The 17,391-nt window shown below is 33.6% G+C and overlaps 1 protein-coding gene and 3 non-coding genes across 4 annotated transcripts in view; 3 read left to right on the top strand and 1 right to left on the bottom strand.

The window, feature by feature from the left end:
• Positions 1-627: 627 nt before the first annotated feature.
• Trnap-ugg lies at positions 628-699 on the top strand. The gene has a single exon. It is a non-coding gene; the product is annotated as a tRNA-Pro (tRNA).
• Positions 700-1,714: 1,015 nt separating this feature from the next.
• Positions 1,715-1,796, bottom strand: Trnas-uga. The gene has a single exon. It is a non-coding gene; the product is annotated as a tRNA-Ser (tRNA).
• Positions 1,797-4,781: 2,985 nt separating this feature from the next.
• Trnap-ugg lies at positions 4,782-4,853 on the top strand. The gene has a single exon. It is a non-coding gene; the product is annotated as a tRNA-Pro (tRNA).
• A 4,022-nt stretch (positions 4,854-8,875) lies between these two features.
• The window catches only part of LOC117115829 (GRIP and coiled-coil domain-containing protein 1-like), a gene marked incomplete in the record, with an annotated part of 17,649 nt that continues 9,133 nt past the window's right edge, over positions 8,876-17,391 (top strand). Inside the window, 5 exon segments of the mRNA XM_033259778.1 lie at positions 8,876-8,978; positions 10,526-10,716; positions 12,668-12,807; positions 13,983-14,135; positions 15,386-15,601. Coding sequence (XP_033115669.1) covers positions 10,632-10,716; positions 12,668-12,807; positions 13,983-14,135; positions 15,386-15,601 — 594 coding nt within the window.

Below are 17,391 nucleotides of genomic sequence, written 5' to 3' on the forward strand. Positions count from 1 at the left end.
CCTTTATTCGAACACTGTATTTAACTTTCTTTGATTTATATATAATTTAACAGTTTTAATGGCTATTAATTTATATTATGTGCAACCATTTGTTTCTAGCCGTACCTATTGTGGGATATATTGGAGACTCCAATGGTGTGTATCTGGTGGTATTTAAATCTGTTCAACCACAAAACCTCAGTGGTCTAATGGTTATGACGCTCGCCTTGACAGCGAGAGGTCGCAAGTTCGAGCCCGCCAGATGAATTTTATTACACAATTCTTTATTCATTCGTTAAGAGCTATGCTACGTGATGTATTATTTTCCTACACGATTTATTACAATATAATGACATGCTGCGTTTAAACACAATTAAAAACAAAAACAAAAACAAAAAACATTATTGAAACAAAACAGGCCTAATAATATTTTTTTTTTTTAAAGCACAGAAATTAATCAAATAATTGAATTGATATGGTTCTAATCAACGAAGTTTCTTGAATCTTATTATTGATGACGTGGCGCCTTGTGGTTTCGTCACAATGGTATTCTGAGGTGGGAAGCTGTCACATGTTTCCATGACAGGCTGTTTCAATTCCTGTGGGTGCTCGTTAAATGCTTGCTACATATAGAATTCTTTCAAGTAAGGCTCGTTGGTCTAGTGGCATGATTCTCGCTTTGGGTGCGAGAGGCCCCGGGTTCAATTCCCGGACGAGCCCCTCCTTTTCTTTTTTTTTACATCGACCATTTACCAACACTTTCGAATCGATTTTATCAGGGAACAGTTACATTAATTGAAATGTAATCTGTAGTGTAGGTTGAAATCAGATCATTAGACAACGGTGCTCGATGCAGGCGCAGAGGAATATATTATAAAAAAATAAAAAAGGTAATAAGAAAGATAGGCCTAACACTTGGTTACCAATTCAACATTTTATTGCACTACAGGCTGTTTCATGTGGTACTTCCTCAATCGTCAGGTGCTAGGCTCTGAATCTGAATTTGGCTCATCCAAGGCTCGTTGGTCTAGTGGCATGATTCTCGCTTTGTGAAATGTATTATTCTTTCACTACACAGCGTACCGTGGGATAACCGAAGACCATTGGACTCAGAATATGTTGTGTCTTTTATGAAGGGCATTTCGAAGTTTGTGATGAAGCTGCATTGTTTTTATGCATTTTTTTCCTTTTCATGTTTTCGAGTAGCTACACTTGCGTTTATTTCTTACATGTTTTATTTAATAATTGTTTTATATTATGTATACTACACTCTTTTTTTCTTTATAGGAACCAGTAAAATTTCGCCCAGATTCAGTGTTCTTTTTTTTTTCTTTTTTTTTTAAAATTATTTTTACCTACTTTTAAATCGGAAGGGGGCACGTATAATGTAATCTGATTTGTTTTTCTTAATTCAATACGTAACCAGGTATGTATTGACATTTAAAAATGTAGTGGGAGCCCCTCCCTTACCCAACCCATATCCACCATTGGATCCTTCCTTGGTATTTGGTTATTTCTTTTATTCCGATCTTTTCGTTTTCATCCTTGGCCTACTTTAGGCATTATAAGTTGGGCCTATTTTCAATACATTCTATGAAGTATATTAAATATTTTTGTGTATCTTTTTCTAGATTTTCCTCGTTTGGATTTCCTTTGACCCAATTGTATAATTATAATAGTCCCCTACATTACAGTTTACCCTCTCCAGTGCTAAAATATGAAAAAAGAAAATATTCGCTGCGAGCAGGGTTCGAACCTGCGCGGGAAGATCCCATTGGATTTCAAGTCCAACGCCTTAACCACTCGGCCATCACAGCTGTACATACAAATTTATATATTGAAGCATCTCCAATTCGTTAATAATATGTGCGAAGATCAAGTGAATGGAAAACCTAAACTCCATCATTTACAGAGGTGGGTATAACAACGTTTTGGAAGGCCAAACTAATCTTTTTTTAAACGAGAACCGGGCAAGCAAACCTGTCTAATCATGGAGGAAAGAAACAAAAATCTATTTCTTTCTCATGGTCTAAGTATAATACAGTATTGAAATACACGCCATCGTGTGGGATTCAATATTTCGACATTAATTATGTCATAGACATGTCATCATCAGGAATGAAAATTTATCCATATTTACAAGTTTGTATACAGCAAATACCAAAGTGTTGTCTTAATAAAGCATGTGTTTCAATAAAGTTCGTTAATCAGATAATGTTGTATTGTACTTATTCGTTATCAGGAGAGTTCGTTAAATGCGTTGGTGCGAGAGGCTCCGGGTTCTATTCCCGGACGAGCCCCACTTTATTTTTAAAATAGACTTTACAATTAAAATGTACATTTTATATATTCTTTTACACAGCGTATACTAGGAATGGCAAAAAAGCATTAAACAGAAGAATAGTTTAACTAACAGATTCAATATACATGAGTTACATAATTTAAAATAACAACAAAAAAACTTAACAGTTTTGAGGTTAACATTCAAACACCTTCACAAGTTTTCAGATTTTGGAGCCACAGCCTTAAAATCCTGTCTCTTATACACATCTAGATGTGTATAAGAGACAGCTACACAGCGTACCGTGGGATAACCGAAGACCATTGGACTCAGAATATGTTGTGTCTTTTATGAAGGGCATTTCGAAGTTTGTGATGAAGCTGCATTGTTTTTATGCATTTTTTTCCTTTTCATGTTTTCGAGTAGCTACACTTGCGTTTATTTCTTACATGTTTTATTTAATAATTGTTTTATATTATGTATACTACACTCTTTTTTTCTTTATAAGAACCAGAAAAATTTCGCCCAGATTCAGTGTTCTTATCTTTTTTTTTCTTTAATTATTTTTACCTCCTTTAAAATCGGAAGGGGGCACATATAATGTATCCTGATTTGTTTTTCTTAATTCATTACATAACCAGGTATGTATTGACATTTAAAAATGTAGTGGGAACCCCCTCCCTCACCCAACCTATATCCACCATTGGATCCTTCCTTGATATTTGTTTATTTCTTTTATTCCGATCTTTTCGTTTTCATCCTTGGCCTACTTTAGGCATTATAAGTTGGGCCTATATACACATTACAAGTTGGGCCTATTTTCAATACCCTTGCAACAAAAGTAAGCTAATACAACATAGTACATTAACATTTATATAAACGTAATACCTAATGTATAAATATTGGCAGATCAGTTAAAAAAAAAAAAAAAAAAAAAGATAATAAGAAAGATAGGCCTAACACTTGGTAAATTCAACATTTTATTGCACTACAGGCTGTTTCATGAGGTACTTCCTCAATCGTCAGGTGCTAGGCTCTCTGAATCTGAACTTAGCTCATCCAAGGCTCGTTGGTCTAGTGTCATGATTCTCCCTTTGTGAAATGTATTATTCTTTCACTACACAGTGTACCGTGGGATAACCGAAGACCATTGGACTCCGAATGTTGTGTCTTATGAAGGACATTCCGAAGTTTGTGACAAAATGAAGCTGCATTGTTTTTTATGCATTTTTTCCTTTTCATGTTTTCGAGGAGCTCCACTTGTGTTTATTTCTTACTTAAAAATTACATGTTTTATTTAATAATTGTTTTATATTATGTATACTACACTCTTTTTTTCTTTATAAGAACCAGAAAAATTTCGCCCAGATTCAGTGTTCTTATCTTTTTTTTTCTTTAATTATTTTTACCTCCTTTAAAATCGGAAGGGGGCACATATAATGTATCCTGATTTGTTTTTCTTAATTCATTACATAACCAGGTATGTATTGACATTTAAAAATGTAGTGGGAACCCCCTCCCTCACCCAACCTATATCCACCATTGGATCCTTCCTTGATATTTGTTTATTTCTTTTATTCCGATCTTTTCGTTTTCATCCTTGGCCTACTTTAGGCATTATAAGTTGGGCCTATATACACATTACAAGTTGGGCCTATTTTCAATACTGACTGAACTGAACTTTATTGAACATACGCTTTTAGATCAGCGGCACACGTCAGAATGATGGTGCGTTCACAAAGGAAACATACAATATCAAGAAAATTATAAAAAGAAAGCAAAACAAAGAAAAACAACGAGCAAAACAAATTAATATAAAAGTTTTAAACAGAGGAGTATAAAAATGTAGTTTAATATAGTATTTACTGGTATTTGGAAATACAACAGTTAGCTAAGACCTTCTCACTGTTAATGCTATCATTAATGATATTAATATTATTATTGTTATTATTGTTAGTATTATTATTATTATTATTATTATTATTACTACTACTATCATTACTGTATAGTAATTTTTATTTCATTATTAATATTATGTTATAATTGTTCTTATGATTTTTAACATGGTCATATAATTTGTTACCGTCAACATTATTAATTTTATTCCAGGAACTAATGTTACTAATTAAAAATGTTATTATTATTATTATTATTATTATTATTATTATTATTATTATTATTATTATTATTATTATTATTATCGTCATTATTATTATTATTTTTTAATATTTTTTTTGCAAATTCTTATTTAATAAATTAATAATAATATAATAATAATATGAATTTATATAGCGCATTTTCAGAATGCTGTTCAATACGCTTTACATAAAAATTGATAAAATACAATAAAAACAGGCAGCATTATATGAAGAATATTAAATATTTTGTGTATCTTTTTCTAGATTTTCCTCGTTTGGATTTGCTTTGACCCAATTGTTATAAGGGACTGGCTATACGTACAGCGGCTGTGTATACAACAAAAGTGGTTAGAGAGAAGTATGCATTTCGGTTACTCAAGGAAGGCTCGTTGGTCTAGTGGCATGATTCTCGCTTTGGGTGCGAGAGGCCCCGGGTTCAATTCCCGGACGAGCCCCACTTTCTTTTTTAAATACACTTTACAATTAAAACATACATTTTAATTCTTCTACACAGCGTGTAATAAGGATAGTCAAAGAGCACTGAACAGAAGAAAATAGCAGATTCAATATACACGAGATTTGAAATAACATTAACATTAACATTAGATTCAAAATTTCAGTTGTTAAGAAAAATCTAATTTTTCTATAATGTTATAAAGACTAATATAATAAGAATTGCTAGTTTAACTGAATTTAGACATTCCTAAGCATGAAATAATGTAAAATATGACTGAAATCAATTTTTTTGTGTTCACACAAAAAATAAATGCGGATGGATTTTTCAAGTTTGACTTTGCGATAGGTCTGCCAAGAAATATAGTATAGTAGGCGCCAAAAACATTAGCCTATCCAACACTGCTAGTCTAGGCCTAGGCCTAGCCTTACCTCGATTTAGGTTCTGTTATCACACATAAAAACGGCCGACATAATTGTTTCCATTGCTAGTATTGATACTTGTGAAATATCATATTTCATAGAAATTATTTCAAATCTGTTAAAAAATAATTCTGATCAAGATTTTGACAAATAAACAAACATATCTCAGGCCTACTCGATCGATCGCAGTGTGCGAGATGCGAAGTACAAAAAACAATTTCCATAGAGAGGGCGCACTTAAAGACTCCATATAGGTACCTGTATACATAGACTGGGTTCCAGTCCCTAATCTTTGTCTTAATCAGTTGAAATGCTTAAGAATAAATCGATTTTGGCACAAATAGCGTTCCATATTACTTATTTGCATGGCGTTCCATAGTATACTTTTTCTGGGATTAGGATTTTCTAATTCTCTCATCAAAAAAGTTTCTCAACATAAACTGACGCTGGTGGCGCTTACCGAAATGCGCTAATGTACTACGAAAAATCCATAAATTAGAGACTTGTGGCAAGTCTACTGTATACAGTACGCGATTTTTTTTTCCGTACGAAACATTTGCATGAAACTTCACTCGGGCCATCTCGGATTGACTCGAGTGAGTACGATACGAGGAACAAGAGCAGACACTTCGCAATGTCGTGACGCTCGAGTTTTACTATTATTGCTCTTTCTATGTTTACCTACGGTAGGCCTATAAAATTTCACGGACTTACGTGATGTACGTCACTGTGTAACTAACTGTGACCTTCTTGGATGTTATTAAATGTTAGTATATTATCTACAACAACGACAGCTAGTACCTCCTGTTATACAGTGTAGATAGGTACAGTTATACCAAAGGCTGGCGAGAAAGAGGATAAAATAATAGTCCTAACTACAGGCTGAGGTCTTACCTAGGCCCCTCCTTAAACTAGGCCTAGGGTCAGGCTGACACAACAGTCACGCTTCACATACTGACATGGACTGAAATTTTGGTGGGGAAAATGGGACAAAATTGAAACATGAAATGAAAAATAGAGCGCATAAGAGAAATATTATTAAATAAATAATATATCATTCCGGCGTTATTGAGCTTGTCCAAACTATCATTGTAATGTAAATAATGCTAAATAATAATAATAATAATAATAATAATAATAATAATAATATTAATAATAATAATAATAATTTCAGCATTAATTACCTTTGGCCTAAGCCTTGTAATGAAGAACCTACAGATACTGTACTATTTACTAGGCCTATAAATAATAATCGCTTAAGGGGAATATCTTTTGTGTTATTTCCTGTCTCTTATACACATCTAGATGTGTATAAGAGACAGCGCCAGTGATGTTGGAGTATATAGTACAGCAAGATGAAACTATTATGCAGGCCAAATGAATAAAGTTCGGAGTTTGTCGGGTAGTGAAATGATTATTGTACATTTTACGGTGATTAATTTAATTAGCGAATTATTTCGAAGTTCTCTCTTTCCAAGAGGGGATGCAAATGCTTTGTGAAAAAGCGTTTTTAGTAGACCAGGTAATTATGCAAAACCCAGGCCTAACTAAAAAATTAAAATTGTCATGTAACTCAAGTTAAAATAACACTTTTCATTACTCGTGCAGCTTAATCAAATATTATATGTCATTTTAAGCGACCCATTGGTATTAACATGGTAACATCAATGTATTTTTTAAAATTAGACAGCGACGTTCTCTTAGAAGTTGTTCTGCAGACGTTTATCTATTGATGACCTTTTGACCTCCTGAATTCTGCAATGAGATTTTCGGGTCGATTTAGCCGAGACGGCCCGAGTGGAGTTTCATGTAAATGTTTCGTACGGGAAAAAAAATCGCATACAGTACAGAGCCGTAGATAAAACCGTACAGCGTAAAAGCGGATGCGATCTACAACCTCTGAATTTGCCTAGTAATAATGATGAAGAATTAGTCGAGAACATGGTAATCTCCTATGAGAAATAGTCTGTATTTCTCATTTTTTTAAAATTCTTTTACGTAAAACTAAAATGTATGTCAATATTTTCCATTGTTTATAATAAATGGAGTAATGAATATGCATTTTTTCTAAAAAAATCTTTTTAGTGAAATTTTGCCCGGAATAGGGCTAACAAACATCTCAGGCCTACTCGAACGACCGCATTGTGCGCGAGATGCGAAGTACAAAACTAATAGAGAGGGCGCACTTTATTGACTGTATAAAGTATACAAAAAGCGAGAGTATTCCCTGCGGATGCGATCTACAACCGCTGAATTTGAGAAAATGGTAATATTCTATGAGAAATAGTCTGTATTTCTCTCTTTTTTTTAAAATTCTTTTGCATAAAACTAAATTTTATGCCAATATTTTTCCATGATTTATAATAATTGGAGTAATGCATAGGCCCTATGCATCTTTTCTAAAAAAAAACAAACAAAAAAACATCTGTTTTTAGTGAAATTTTGCCGGGAATGGGGCTTTAACATTCAAACATCTTCAAAAGTTTTCAGATTATTATTGGAGCCCCAGCCTTGAAATCGGTGGCACCAATCGCATTGTAAGCCCTCCACATCCCCCCCCCCCCCCCCCCCCCCCCACCAAAAAAAAAAGTGACAATGAACAAAACCTAACAAGCAGTTATGTTATATAGGCCCTAATTATTCTGTCACTACATAGCGTATAGGATGACAGAATATTCTGTGTCCCATTTATGAATGTTCTTTTTTTCTTATTTTTACACTCTTTCCAAACATAATATTGTACAGCAGTATATTAATTTACTGTTGTGTAGAGAGTATTACATAAACACACCACTACAAGTTATGTGCAAATAAGATTTGTTGTTTTTTTATATTAAAAAAAATGAAAACCTCATTTGAAAAAAAATCGCAACTGCAATTTATTTAATTTCGAACTACGCCTAGACCATGCCCTTTTAATAATAAGCCTATCACACTCAATTGATTTAAATACTCAGTGCAAGGCACAGCATTGTAGCAGCGTTGTAAACAAAAATATTTTAACAGATATACAGTAATTTAATTTCCGATGAGCTTCCAGTTGAGATAAAACGGGGGAAAAAATATCTTGCCGATATTTTAAAATAACAGATATTCGTTCTTACTTTTCAGAGGCCCGTATATACAGGGGGTTCGACGGGTGCCTTAAATCGAAAGGGGGCACGTAAACGATATAAGGCCTATGTATCCTAATACATAGCCAGTATTAACATTTTAAAACATAGTGTGGCACGAACTCCCCTTCACAACAGCAATGAAACAAGCTGACAGGTTATTTTAGTGTCTGAGAAAATAATGGACTGTAAGCCCCACCGAAACCAAAGTGAATTCTCTCTCAAGCTCCTGTAAAAAAAATAATTGAAGTAGGCTACATGTAGAAGAATTTAAAAGGATTTTTTTTGTATACAGTATATAATAAATTTATCTATAAAATTTTCGTATGGTTAGCGTGTGACGATTAAATGAAAATGCGACCACGCCTAAATGCCCCGTTTTTTAAATTTTAAAATTGACTACCTAGGTAATCTTTAATCATTTTGGTTCGAAATTGAAAATCCTACACACGTGTGCGAAAAGTATTTTTCACAAAGAATAGTGAGGGCGCTTTACATATTGACGTGTCGCGAAACTTCCATCTTTTGTTGTTTTGGTTTTTACGAACGAAGAATATTTTGTCATGATTAATGATGTGTCTTAGACAAAAGGTGTGTTTTATTCAATGTTGTTCGAAATAGGGATACCAACTTGTGTGTTGGAAATGGTAGATATACGTATTCATTAAACAGAGGTCTTAAAAACACTCGGCTTACTGGCTAGGCCTGGGAGCTGAGTTAGCCCTGACCCTGTCCACCCTTTGACAGTTGTGTTGTGAGCATATCACCGGCTAGCAGGCCCAGGCTAAGCCTGGCTAGCGCTGGCCTACACACCTAACCTCCCTGCACTAGGACTATGGCCTAGGTCTAGGCCAAGTAAGGCCTCGTCTAGGAAGAGGCTTGCCAATGTCATATCACCACCAAGCATATTTCTATTCCAGGCTTAGGCCTAGGCCATACTGTACAGTAAAGTTGAATAATTGCGGGGATGAACTTGCCACCTTACTTAACTCACCGTAGTAAACGCCACTCAATTTATTGAAGGTAAATGAATGGTACTTCAAAAACTAGGTAAAATTTGCACTGAAGATCGCTATGACAATAATAGATGTGCAAAATCGTAACTACTGGACTGCTGCATATGCACTGTGCAGTGTTATATGCTGTGAAAGATTAAGTCAAAGCTACAATAATTTTCAGCAGAATTTGCCCTTTTTTTTCGAAGTGCGCAGATGGTTTTCTAGGCATAATTTTTACGCAGCGGATATAGGCCCAGCGCAGGCCTTACTTTACAGTCTGGGGCCAAGTGGCATTGAAGTACTGTGTGATACAGTATATTAAAATCCATAATATTTTCATCATTTTCTTTTTGCTGACACCCCCTCCCCCCAGAGTTGAAGAGTACATGGTAAAATGATGATTTTTCCAGTGTTTAGCAGGGTATATATAGGCCTATATACAATATACATATATGCACACACACATATATATTAAATATTGTCCATACAGTTAAAACATTAGCGAAAATGCATAAGGTGACAACATATTACAATCCTGCAGCATGCATCGCCTCCGAAAACCTCAACCACGTGTATCAATTTGATTTGGTAGGTTTACAAAACAATTGCGGTAAGAATAAAAGGCACTTGTAACTCAAACATCACGCATAATGTGGCACTTCAGCAGCGTGTACAAGCTGCGGATTCGCTGTATGAAGCTATTACAACTATTTTCTCCATGTTGAAACATATTTTTGTTATATTTTTTCAATTTCCTGGATGGCTTCGCTGCCCTCCCAAAATGTTTCGTAGTTTGCGGAACGTTGATTTAAAGGACCAATAAGCCATACTTATCAACTCTTATTTTCCAAAATATGCAGATGGATTTATATTATTTTGTTTGACAAAACATGTGACAGGCCTATTATATGGTCATGATGTAACCATATATAGGGCCTACTTGTAGGCACATCATGACTATATATGGGCATAGAACAGTTTTTTTTCAAAGAAAATTTGATAAGGGTGGACAGCTTTTCTAATGTACAATGGCAGAAGTAGAGCCAATGGTGACAACAATTTTCTGTAATAGTACAGGTAGTTGTAAAATTTATGATCAATTGAATTTTACTCATCACCAGATTTCTCTTTGCTCCGCAGGTTCTTCACATTGATGAATAAATCAGGCGTACCTGTGCATTACAAAATGTTACACAGTAGAAATAAATTTCGATCTGAATTCGTCTAAGAAAAGAAAGATTAAAAAATGAATCGTGCATCAAGGAAAGAATTGCTGGAAACAATCGAGAATCAGCAGGAACAGCTGAGCAGGTGTGAAGGAAGGCTTCGAGGTACTTTTTTATCTGCAATTTTTTGTTGTTGATATATTAGGCCCTGTGGTTCTCAACATTTTTTCATTTACAGATCCCTCAAGACATGTTAAAAGCCTTCACAGACCCTCCCCCTCCCCTTCGTGGCTAATTTTATTCATTGCTATTTCACCAATTAGAATGATAAAGATTATAGATCCAAGATGTTTCACCACAAAATTACAACATCATTGCTATTTCATTCGTGGTAGGGCTACTAATGATAAGCAGCAAGATTTTTTATCAAATCATTGTATTTGAAAAATATAATGTCATGATAAATTGGTCTGAAAGTCAAGTGGACCCCAAACACTTTTGCCAACCCCTGTGAACCTTTTCGAATTGGTCATTTTTGGGTTGGAAACTACTGCATTGGAATTAGTAACAATTTAAAAGATTCATACAAAGAATATGGAATGAGAAACAATAACATAGAGAAAGTAAATCAGTTTAAAAGCAATATATCATACCTTCTCTTTTAAAATATGTTCGATGAATTATTAAAATCAATTTTAAGTTTGTACTGTTATATGCACTGTTTCTGGTTATTTTCTCATGAAGTTGTTTTTATGTCACAATGTACTTGTATTGTATAAATAGGATTAGTTTAGTCTCATTGTTATTATTGTTATTATGATTATTTTTATTTTATTTTATTGTTATTATTTTATTGTTATTTGCTTTTTCTCAGTTGGCCTATATTATTTCTCAGTAAAGCGCATAGGGGCAATGTGCAATATGCGCTATATAAATATAACATTATTATTATTATTGTGTCGGTAACCAATTAATGGAAAACCACTTTTGTAAACTATATTTATATTAATATTATTCAAACTTACAGATTAATACTTTTAATATCCAAATGTTGATGGTAGCAGTTGAATATACAAAAATAGGCAGGGAAATGAGAGCAGACATTGTCTACAATGGTTCACAAAATTTAGGTTTGCTCACTGTTTCCATGTGTTTTGTGTGGGCAGCAGGAAATTAGATGCTTCTTGCAGCTAGGAATGGTCATTATCCATCTGGTCTCCTATGGATTGTGCCATTTGGCTGATTAAGACAACCTAATGTGACAAGAGAATGCCCTCTGGTGTTTTCTCATTATTATTATCTTCATCATCCTCACCATAAATCATAAACATCACAAATTTATCAATATAAGAATCATTATCATCATCACCACCCTAATAATTTTTATTTCATTATCAACCACTATCATCATACAGTAATCATCGCTTCCACCATAACCACCATCACCATTGGAATGAGACTTGTCTTCAAGCTGTTTGTCCTGTGTAGGCCCACAGAATGACACTATTAATAGATGAGTAGAAGGAACTTCTCCCAGTGTATGACAAATCAATTTCCTGTCATGTCTGTGTATGTGCCTGGAATGTGTTTTAGTTTGTCAGCAGAAAAACGTGTTTGCTATTGGCAGTCCTGGGACCATGTGTAAAAAAATTATACATAAATCATGATAATTAGCAACGACTCAATAATTTGATTTTGGTAGATATAGATATGATAGATAATTATTTGATGATAGCACTTTTGTATCAGCAGCACACGTTCGACAATACATAACGGTGCATCCCAAATGACAATCTCTTTACAAAATTAAAGAAAAAAGACATAAATATAAATTGGAAAAAAACAAGTTCTCATATTCTCAAAAGCTCTGATGAGGGCAGTATAGTAGAGGCAGTAGAGCTAAAAAAGATGTATTAATCAATCAGCCAAGTGTTTCTAAAGCTTGAGCATTGAAGCTAAAAATGCATGTAAGCTTAAATAAACAAACAAACAAAAATCAAAACATTAAAAATATTGACATACACAATAATAAGATTAAAAGTCAGCATAATAATATTAATATATTGCATGATATGAACATGATATTAAACTAGTATTATTTTAATTCGTTTTTCAGATGTTGTTAAAGCTTACAAAGGTTTGTTGAAGGAAAAAGAGGCTTTGGAAGCTGGAGTAAATGCACTTACATCAAAAGAACCAATAGCCAATAATGAAGAGAAATACGAAAAAGATACAGATGGTTCCACAAATAACAAGGTTTGTTACCAATATGGGTGGCAAGTGCCCAGCTAAGGCGAAACTTTTTTTTATACCTTGTTTCGCGACCTTATTTTTTCAAAGATTGTTAAAAAATTTCATTTTCTTATTAAGCAAAGAGTTTTGCCAGAAACACCCAGACGGACGAGGAAATAGTAATAAAGTTTTATAGGTGAATATAAAGAGTGTAGTAATGGGATGTCTAAATGCTTTAAATTTATATAAAGAAAGAAATTATACATTATTTTTGGAGATTTCAAGGCAGCAGCGATCATAATAAAAATATATAACTTTTATTTTTTCCTGAAATTTACATTTTTTTGTGGCAGAGGTGTGCTCAAAAATAAAATTTTAATTTTATAAGAAAGGTCTTGCATAAGATATTGTTTTAAAGTGCCTTGGAAAAGATGTAGAGGCTGAGCATAGAAACGCTTATGGTTCTGTCTTACCGTAGATGAGTGGTGCTCTAGTCTTACTTATAATAATTAATAGTATTTTTTTGGATGAAATTATTACTCCTTTTCGATCTATATGTCTCATATTATTACTTTAAAATATATGTTTTTTACCATAATTATCAGGAAATTTCATTTATTGTTTATCTGTTATTTTAGTTTATTTTATTTATCCTAAGAAACAGCCTTGGTATGAAATGCTTCTGAAATACTGTACAAAACTTTATGATGCTGAACAACACAAAAATAAAAATTATATACATTTCTTTCCACATACCAATAAGATTCTAGAGGCTGAAACAATATATATTTGGCCATTCCAAGGCAAACCAACGTAACTGCACAAAAATATAATTAATAGCAGTTAGGTTGTTTTGCCATGTTACGACCGTATTGCTATATGGTTTTAACCTTATAACACTTCTTTATTAATAATAATATTAATAATAATATAATAATAATTTGCAATTTGTTCAGCACCTCCCGTTAAACCAACCTCAAGGTGCTTGACAGCAACAAAAGGAAACGGACAAGAAAGTATACCATGAACCGAGACTCCCAGAACACTCCAAAATAATATTGTAATGAGTATAATAAAGATGATATCTGTATTTTTATACACTTGTGCACATTTTTGAGTACTTTAATAAAGTTTTGACAATTTTGCTAGCATTTGGAGACAGCTTATGATAGCGATATATTTTCAATGTTTTTCTGTAGGATTCTAGTGGGGAACAAAGGTCAACGAAAAGTAAAGATGAGGTACAGCAGTTACAGCAACAAATCATTACACTCACTAACTCCCTAGCAACCGTGACTGCCCAGAAATCCAAGATGGAGGCTAGTTTCCAGGCAGACAAGAAGAGCCTTAGGGTAGGTTGTGTGACGACAAACTTGATCATTGTTTGTGTAGTGTGTTTTTTTCATGACTCATATGAAGTTACATACTGTTGGTGGCAGCATTCATAATATTACAATGTACACAGTGGTGGCCCAGCGAGGAGGGGGTCAGGATGGCATTTTCCCCCTGTCGGACAGGTCTGGTCCCTCTGTTGTCTGACGCACCACTAGGTCATTGGATTCAAAATTTAAAAAAAAAATAATTTGCCTTTCTCTTAATATTGTGGCCTAAAATCATATTTTGAACCATACTAAAGCCATAAAAACTCTCCCTGTAAACCCTATAAGGGAGTTTTTATTCTGGGCCGTCGACCAAGGCTTGGTCTGCCCCTTGGCTCGGACCCCTCCGTTGGACATGTTAGACCCCTTGTTGGCAAGTTTCTGGCACCACCGCTTAATGTACATAGAGTTGCAAGTTGTATATTCTTGGAAAGTGCCATGAACAATACCTCTCAAAGTTCAAATAAATGGATAAAGGAGTAAACAAATGTTTAAAAATAAAGTGAAGACCATCTTGTGCACTATTTTTAGTGCAAAACATAAATGAGTTTAATCTCTGAGCTGTCAGTTTGTGGAACATACACTCCCTAATGTATATGACATATGTATTCTATTTTCTAAGGCAAACCACATTTTCCTCAAATCGAACTTAGAGTCTTGTTTGTTCAAACTTATCAGTCTGTTTTTGCAAAGTATGTGGTTTTATGTGACTATTCTAATTATAAAGGGATAAAAGTAGCTGATGTAATTAAAATACATTGACAGGATAAAGACTAGACTAATTGTGATAAAAATGAAATTTGTTTTAGCATATAGTAATTGATCATGTTAAAGGGAAGTAAAAATATACAGTTAAAGTCATATTTAAAAAAAAAATATTACTGTATATGGAAGGAGATAAAGATAATTTGAGAAGAGAAACATAACTTTGAAAAATTAAAAAATGATTAGTCATTGAAAAAAAAAGAATTATACAAACTTGTAATTGTTCAAAAGTAAGCCAAATTATAGCTAAATGTAAACCATCAGCCTCTTTCCTGGCATAATCCTAGGCCTCTAACTAGGAATATGCTTCACATTTCACCCTTCCAAAATTATCTTTGAGGTGTAAAGAAGAAGTTGGTGGAGGTTGCATTTACTATCTTGTATATGCCTCTTAAATAAATATACAAAATAATAATAGTTAACAAAATACTTTTAAGAATTCTTGGATTTATTTTTAGGAAGATAATGAAGCAAAAATTGCAAAAATTAATGAAGCCGAAGGAGAACTGAAATTAGTTAAGGAGGAGTTAACGGAACAACTTAATGAAGCAAAAGCAACATTGAGAACTCAACAAAATGAACGAGAACAGGAACACATCGACCATGCTGTAATGCTACGAGAACTTCAGACTCTTTTAGCGCAAGAAAGAACAGAGAAGGAACGACTGGAACATTTAGTAAGCACTTTTACCGTGAATTGTATAAAAATTAAATTGGAAAATAATATTTTTATATATTTTGTATAAGAAATCCCTCCATTGGTAGCATGTATTTTCATACACACATTTAAAATGAATATGTTCTGGTGGTAGATGCCTCTCTTTGTTTTTGTTTTAATAAAATTATATGTGTAAATAATTGTTTACAAAAACGTAATGCAATAATAGCATATGGACTACTATTGTATATTTTTGGAAATATTTCAGCTGCTCCAAATCTCTTTCCTATTCTTCCTTTATTTTTTCACAATTTTACGTTTTATTCATATTTTCCATAATATAAGTGTTATACACTCACATGATAGTCACTCGTTTAGGCCTAGGCTAGACCCCGGCTATGCCTATTACTATATTATTTAAAATGTACAATTTAATAGAAAAGATTAATTTTACATGGACATAGTAATTCATACTTAAACAGTACATTAAATTTAAATGTATATATGATGACGATAACAAATAAATAACAATAATTTAAACGTGTACATAGTATCACTACTACAATAATAAGATTAATATTTTTCAATTTTATAATCAATTTTATATAGTCGGAGTTAGTTTCGACCTAGGCAAACCTTTGCTAAAAAAGTACACTTTCTCCATCAAAAGGCTTCTATGATTGGAAGGACCTGTTCGAAGCACGAACTCCTGTAGACTAAACCCAGTTCCGTTACAATTTTTTATCGTACGGGAAATCCACTCACGATTCATCAAGTAAATTTAATGGGTTCAGACACGCCAGATGTATACATTGCAACTCCAGTATTAAGTACTATTTAAGAAGACTTGGTTCTATCAACCTAACCCCAGGCAAGCAGCATCTCTAACTAGCGCCGATGTTTAGGCTTTAGTTGATGGTTGCCTGCCTTACAATAAATAGGCCACATAGTTCGTCCGTTCATTTGTCTGAATCCATCGCATGAGCTACACAGGTGTTAATGTAGCTTCCTTTAGTGAATAATCACAAATAATGGATTGTAGTTGCTGTTGGAACAGTAGTAGCAGGGTTACCACGTGCAGGTTAACAGCATGACCCCTACATAGTGAATATATTTGAAAAAATTTGATGGTAGAGTACAAGACATTGTAAAAAAAAAAAAAAGACCTGATTTAATCAATGTTTGTTATGCATTTTAGGTTGATGATTTGCAGGAGGAAGCAAAAAGGCAAAGTGCTGCACCAAACAGGTAAGTTGAACTGTGTATGTACTGTAATGTTATGTAGATTATAAAGTTTTTTGTAACAAAGTCTCAAAGCATTTTAGGTGTGAATAGCTTGTACAATAACTTGCTTCTCCTCGTGTCTGAGCTACCCGGTAAACCAGTACCAGCTGTCGCTCATCTGTCCACAGCAGGGGCTGTATGAAACACTACAACGGAGTACTGTACCCCCCTACTCATCTCAATGGACATTTGAATAGAAAAATTGTTACACCACCAGAACCTTTAGGTTGCCTCTTTGAACGCCGATATTATGGCTGTATGTTGCAGCACCCCCTCCCTTAACCGCTCGACCATTCGACTCTCAACATACTATATGACCTTATCATTGGTCATTTCAATTTAATTCAAAAATATCGTTTATTCACTTGAGGAAAAATATAAAAATTACTTATCAAAACTAATCAATACATGTCTATCAATAGGCCTACTTATCAGTATTTCAGTACTTATCAATATTTATCAGTACGCATTATAATACTGTACTTACAATCTTCATAACATTTCAATAAGTATTGACATGTA

Source organism: Anneissia japonica, unplaced genomic scaffold, assembly GCF_011630105.1.
Source record: "Anneissia japonica isolate Jap-2015-1 unplaced genomic scaffold, ASM1163010v1 scaffold1483_len710385_cov172, whole genome shotgun sequence".
In the NCBI taxonomy this organism is placed as follows: Eukaryota; Metazoa; Echinodermata; class Crinoidea; order Comatulida; family Comatulidae; genus Anneissia; species Anneissia japonica.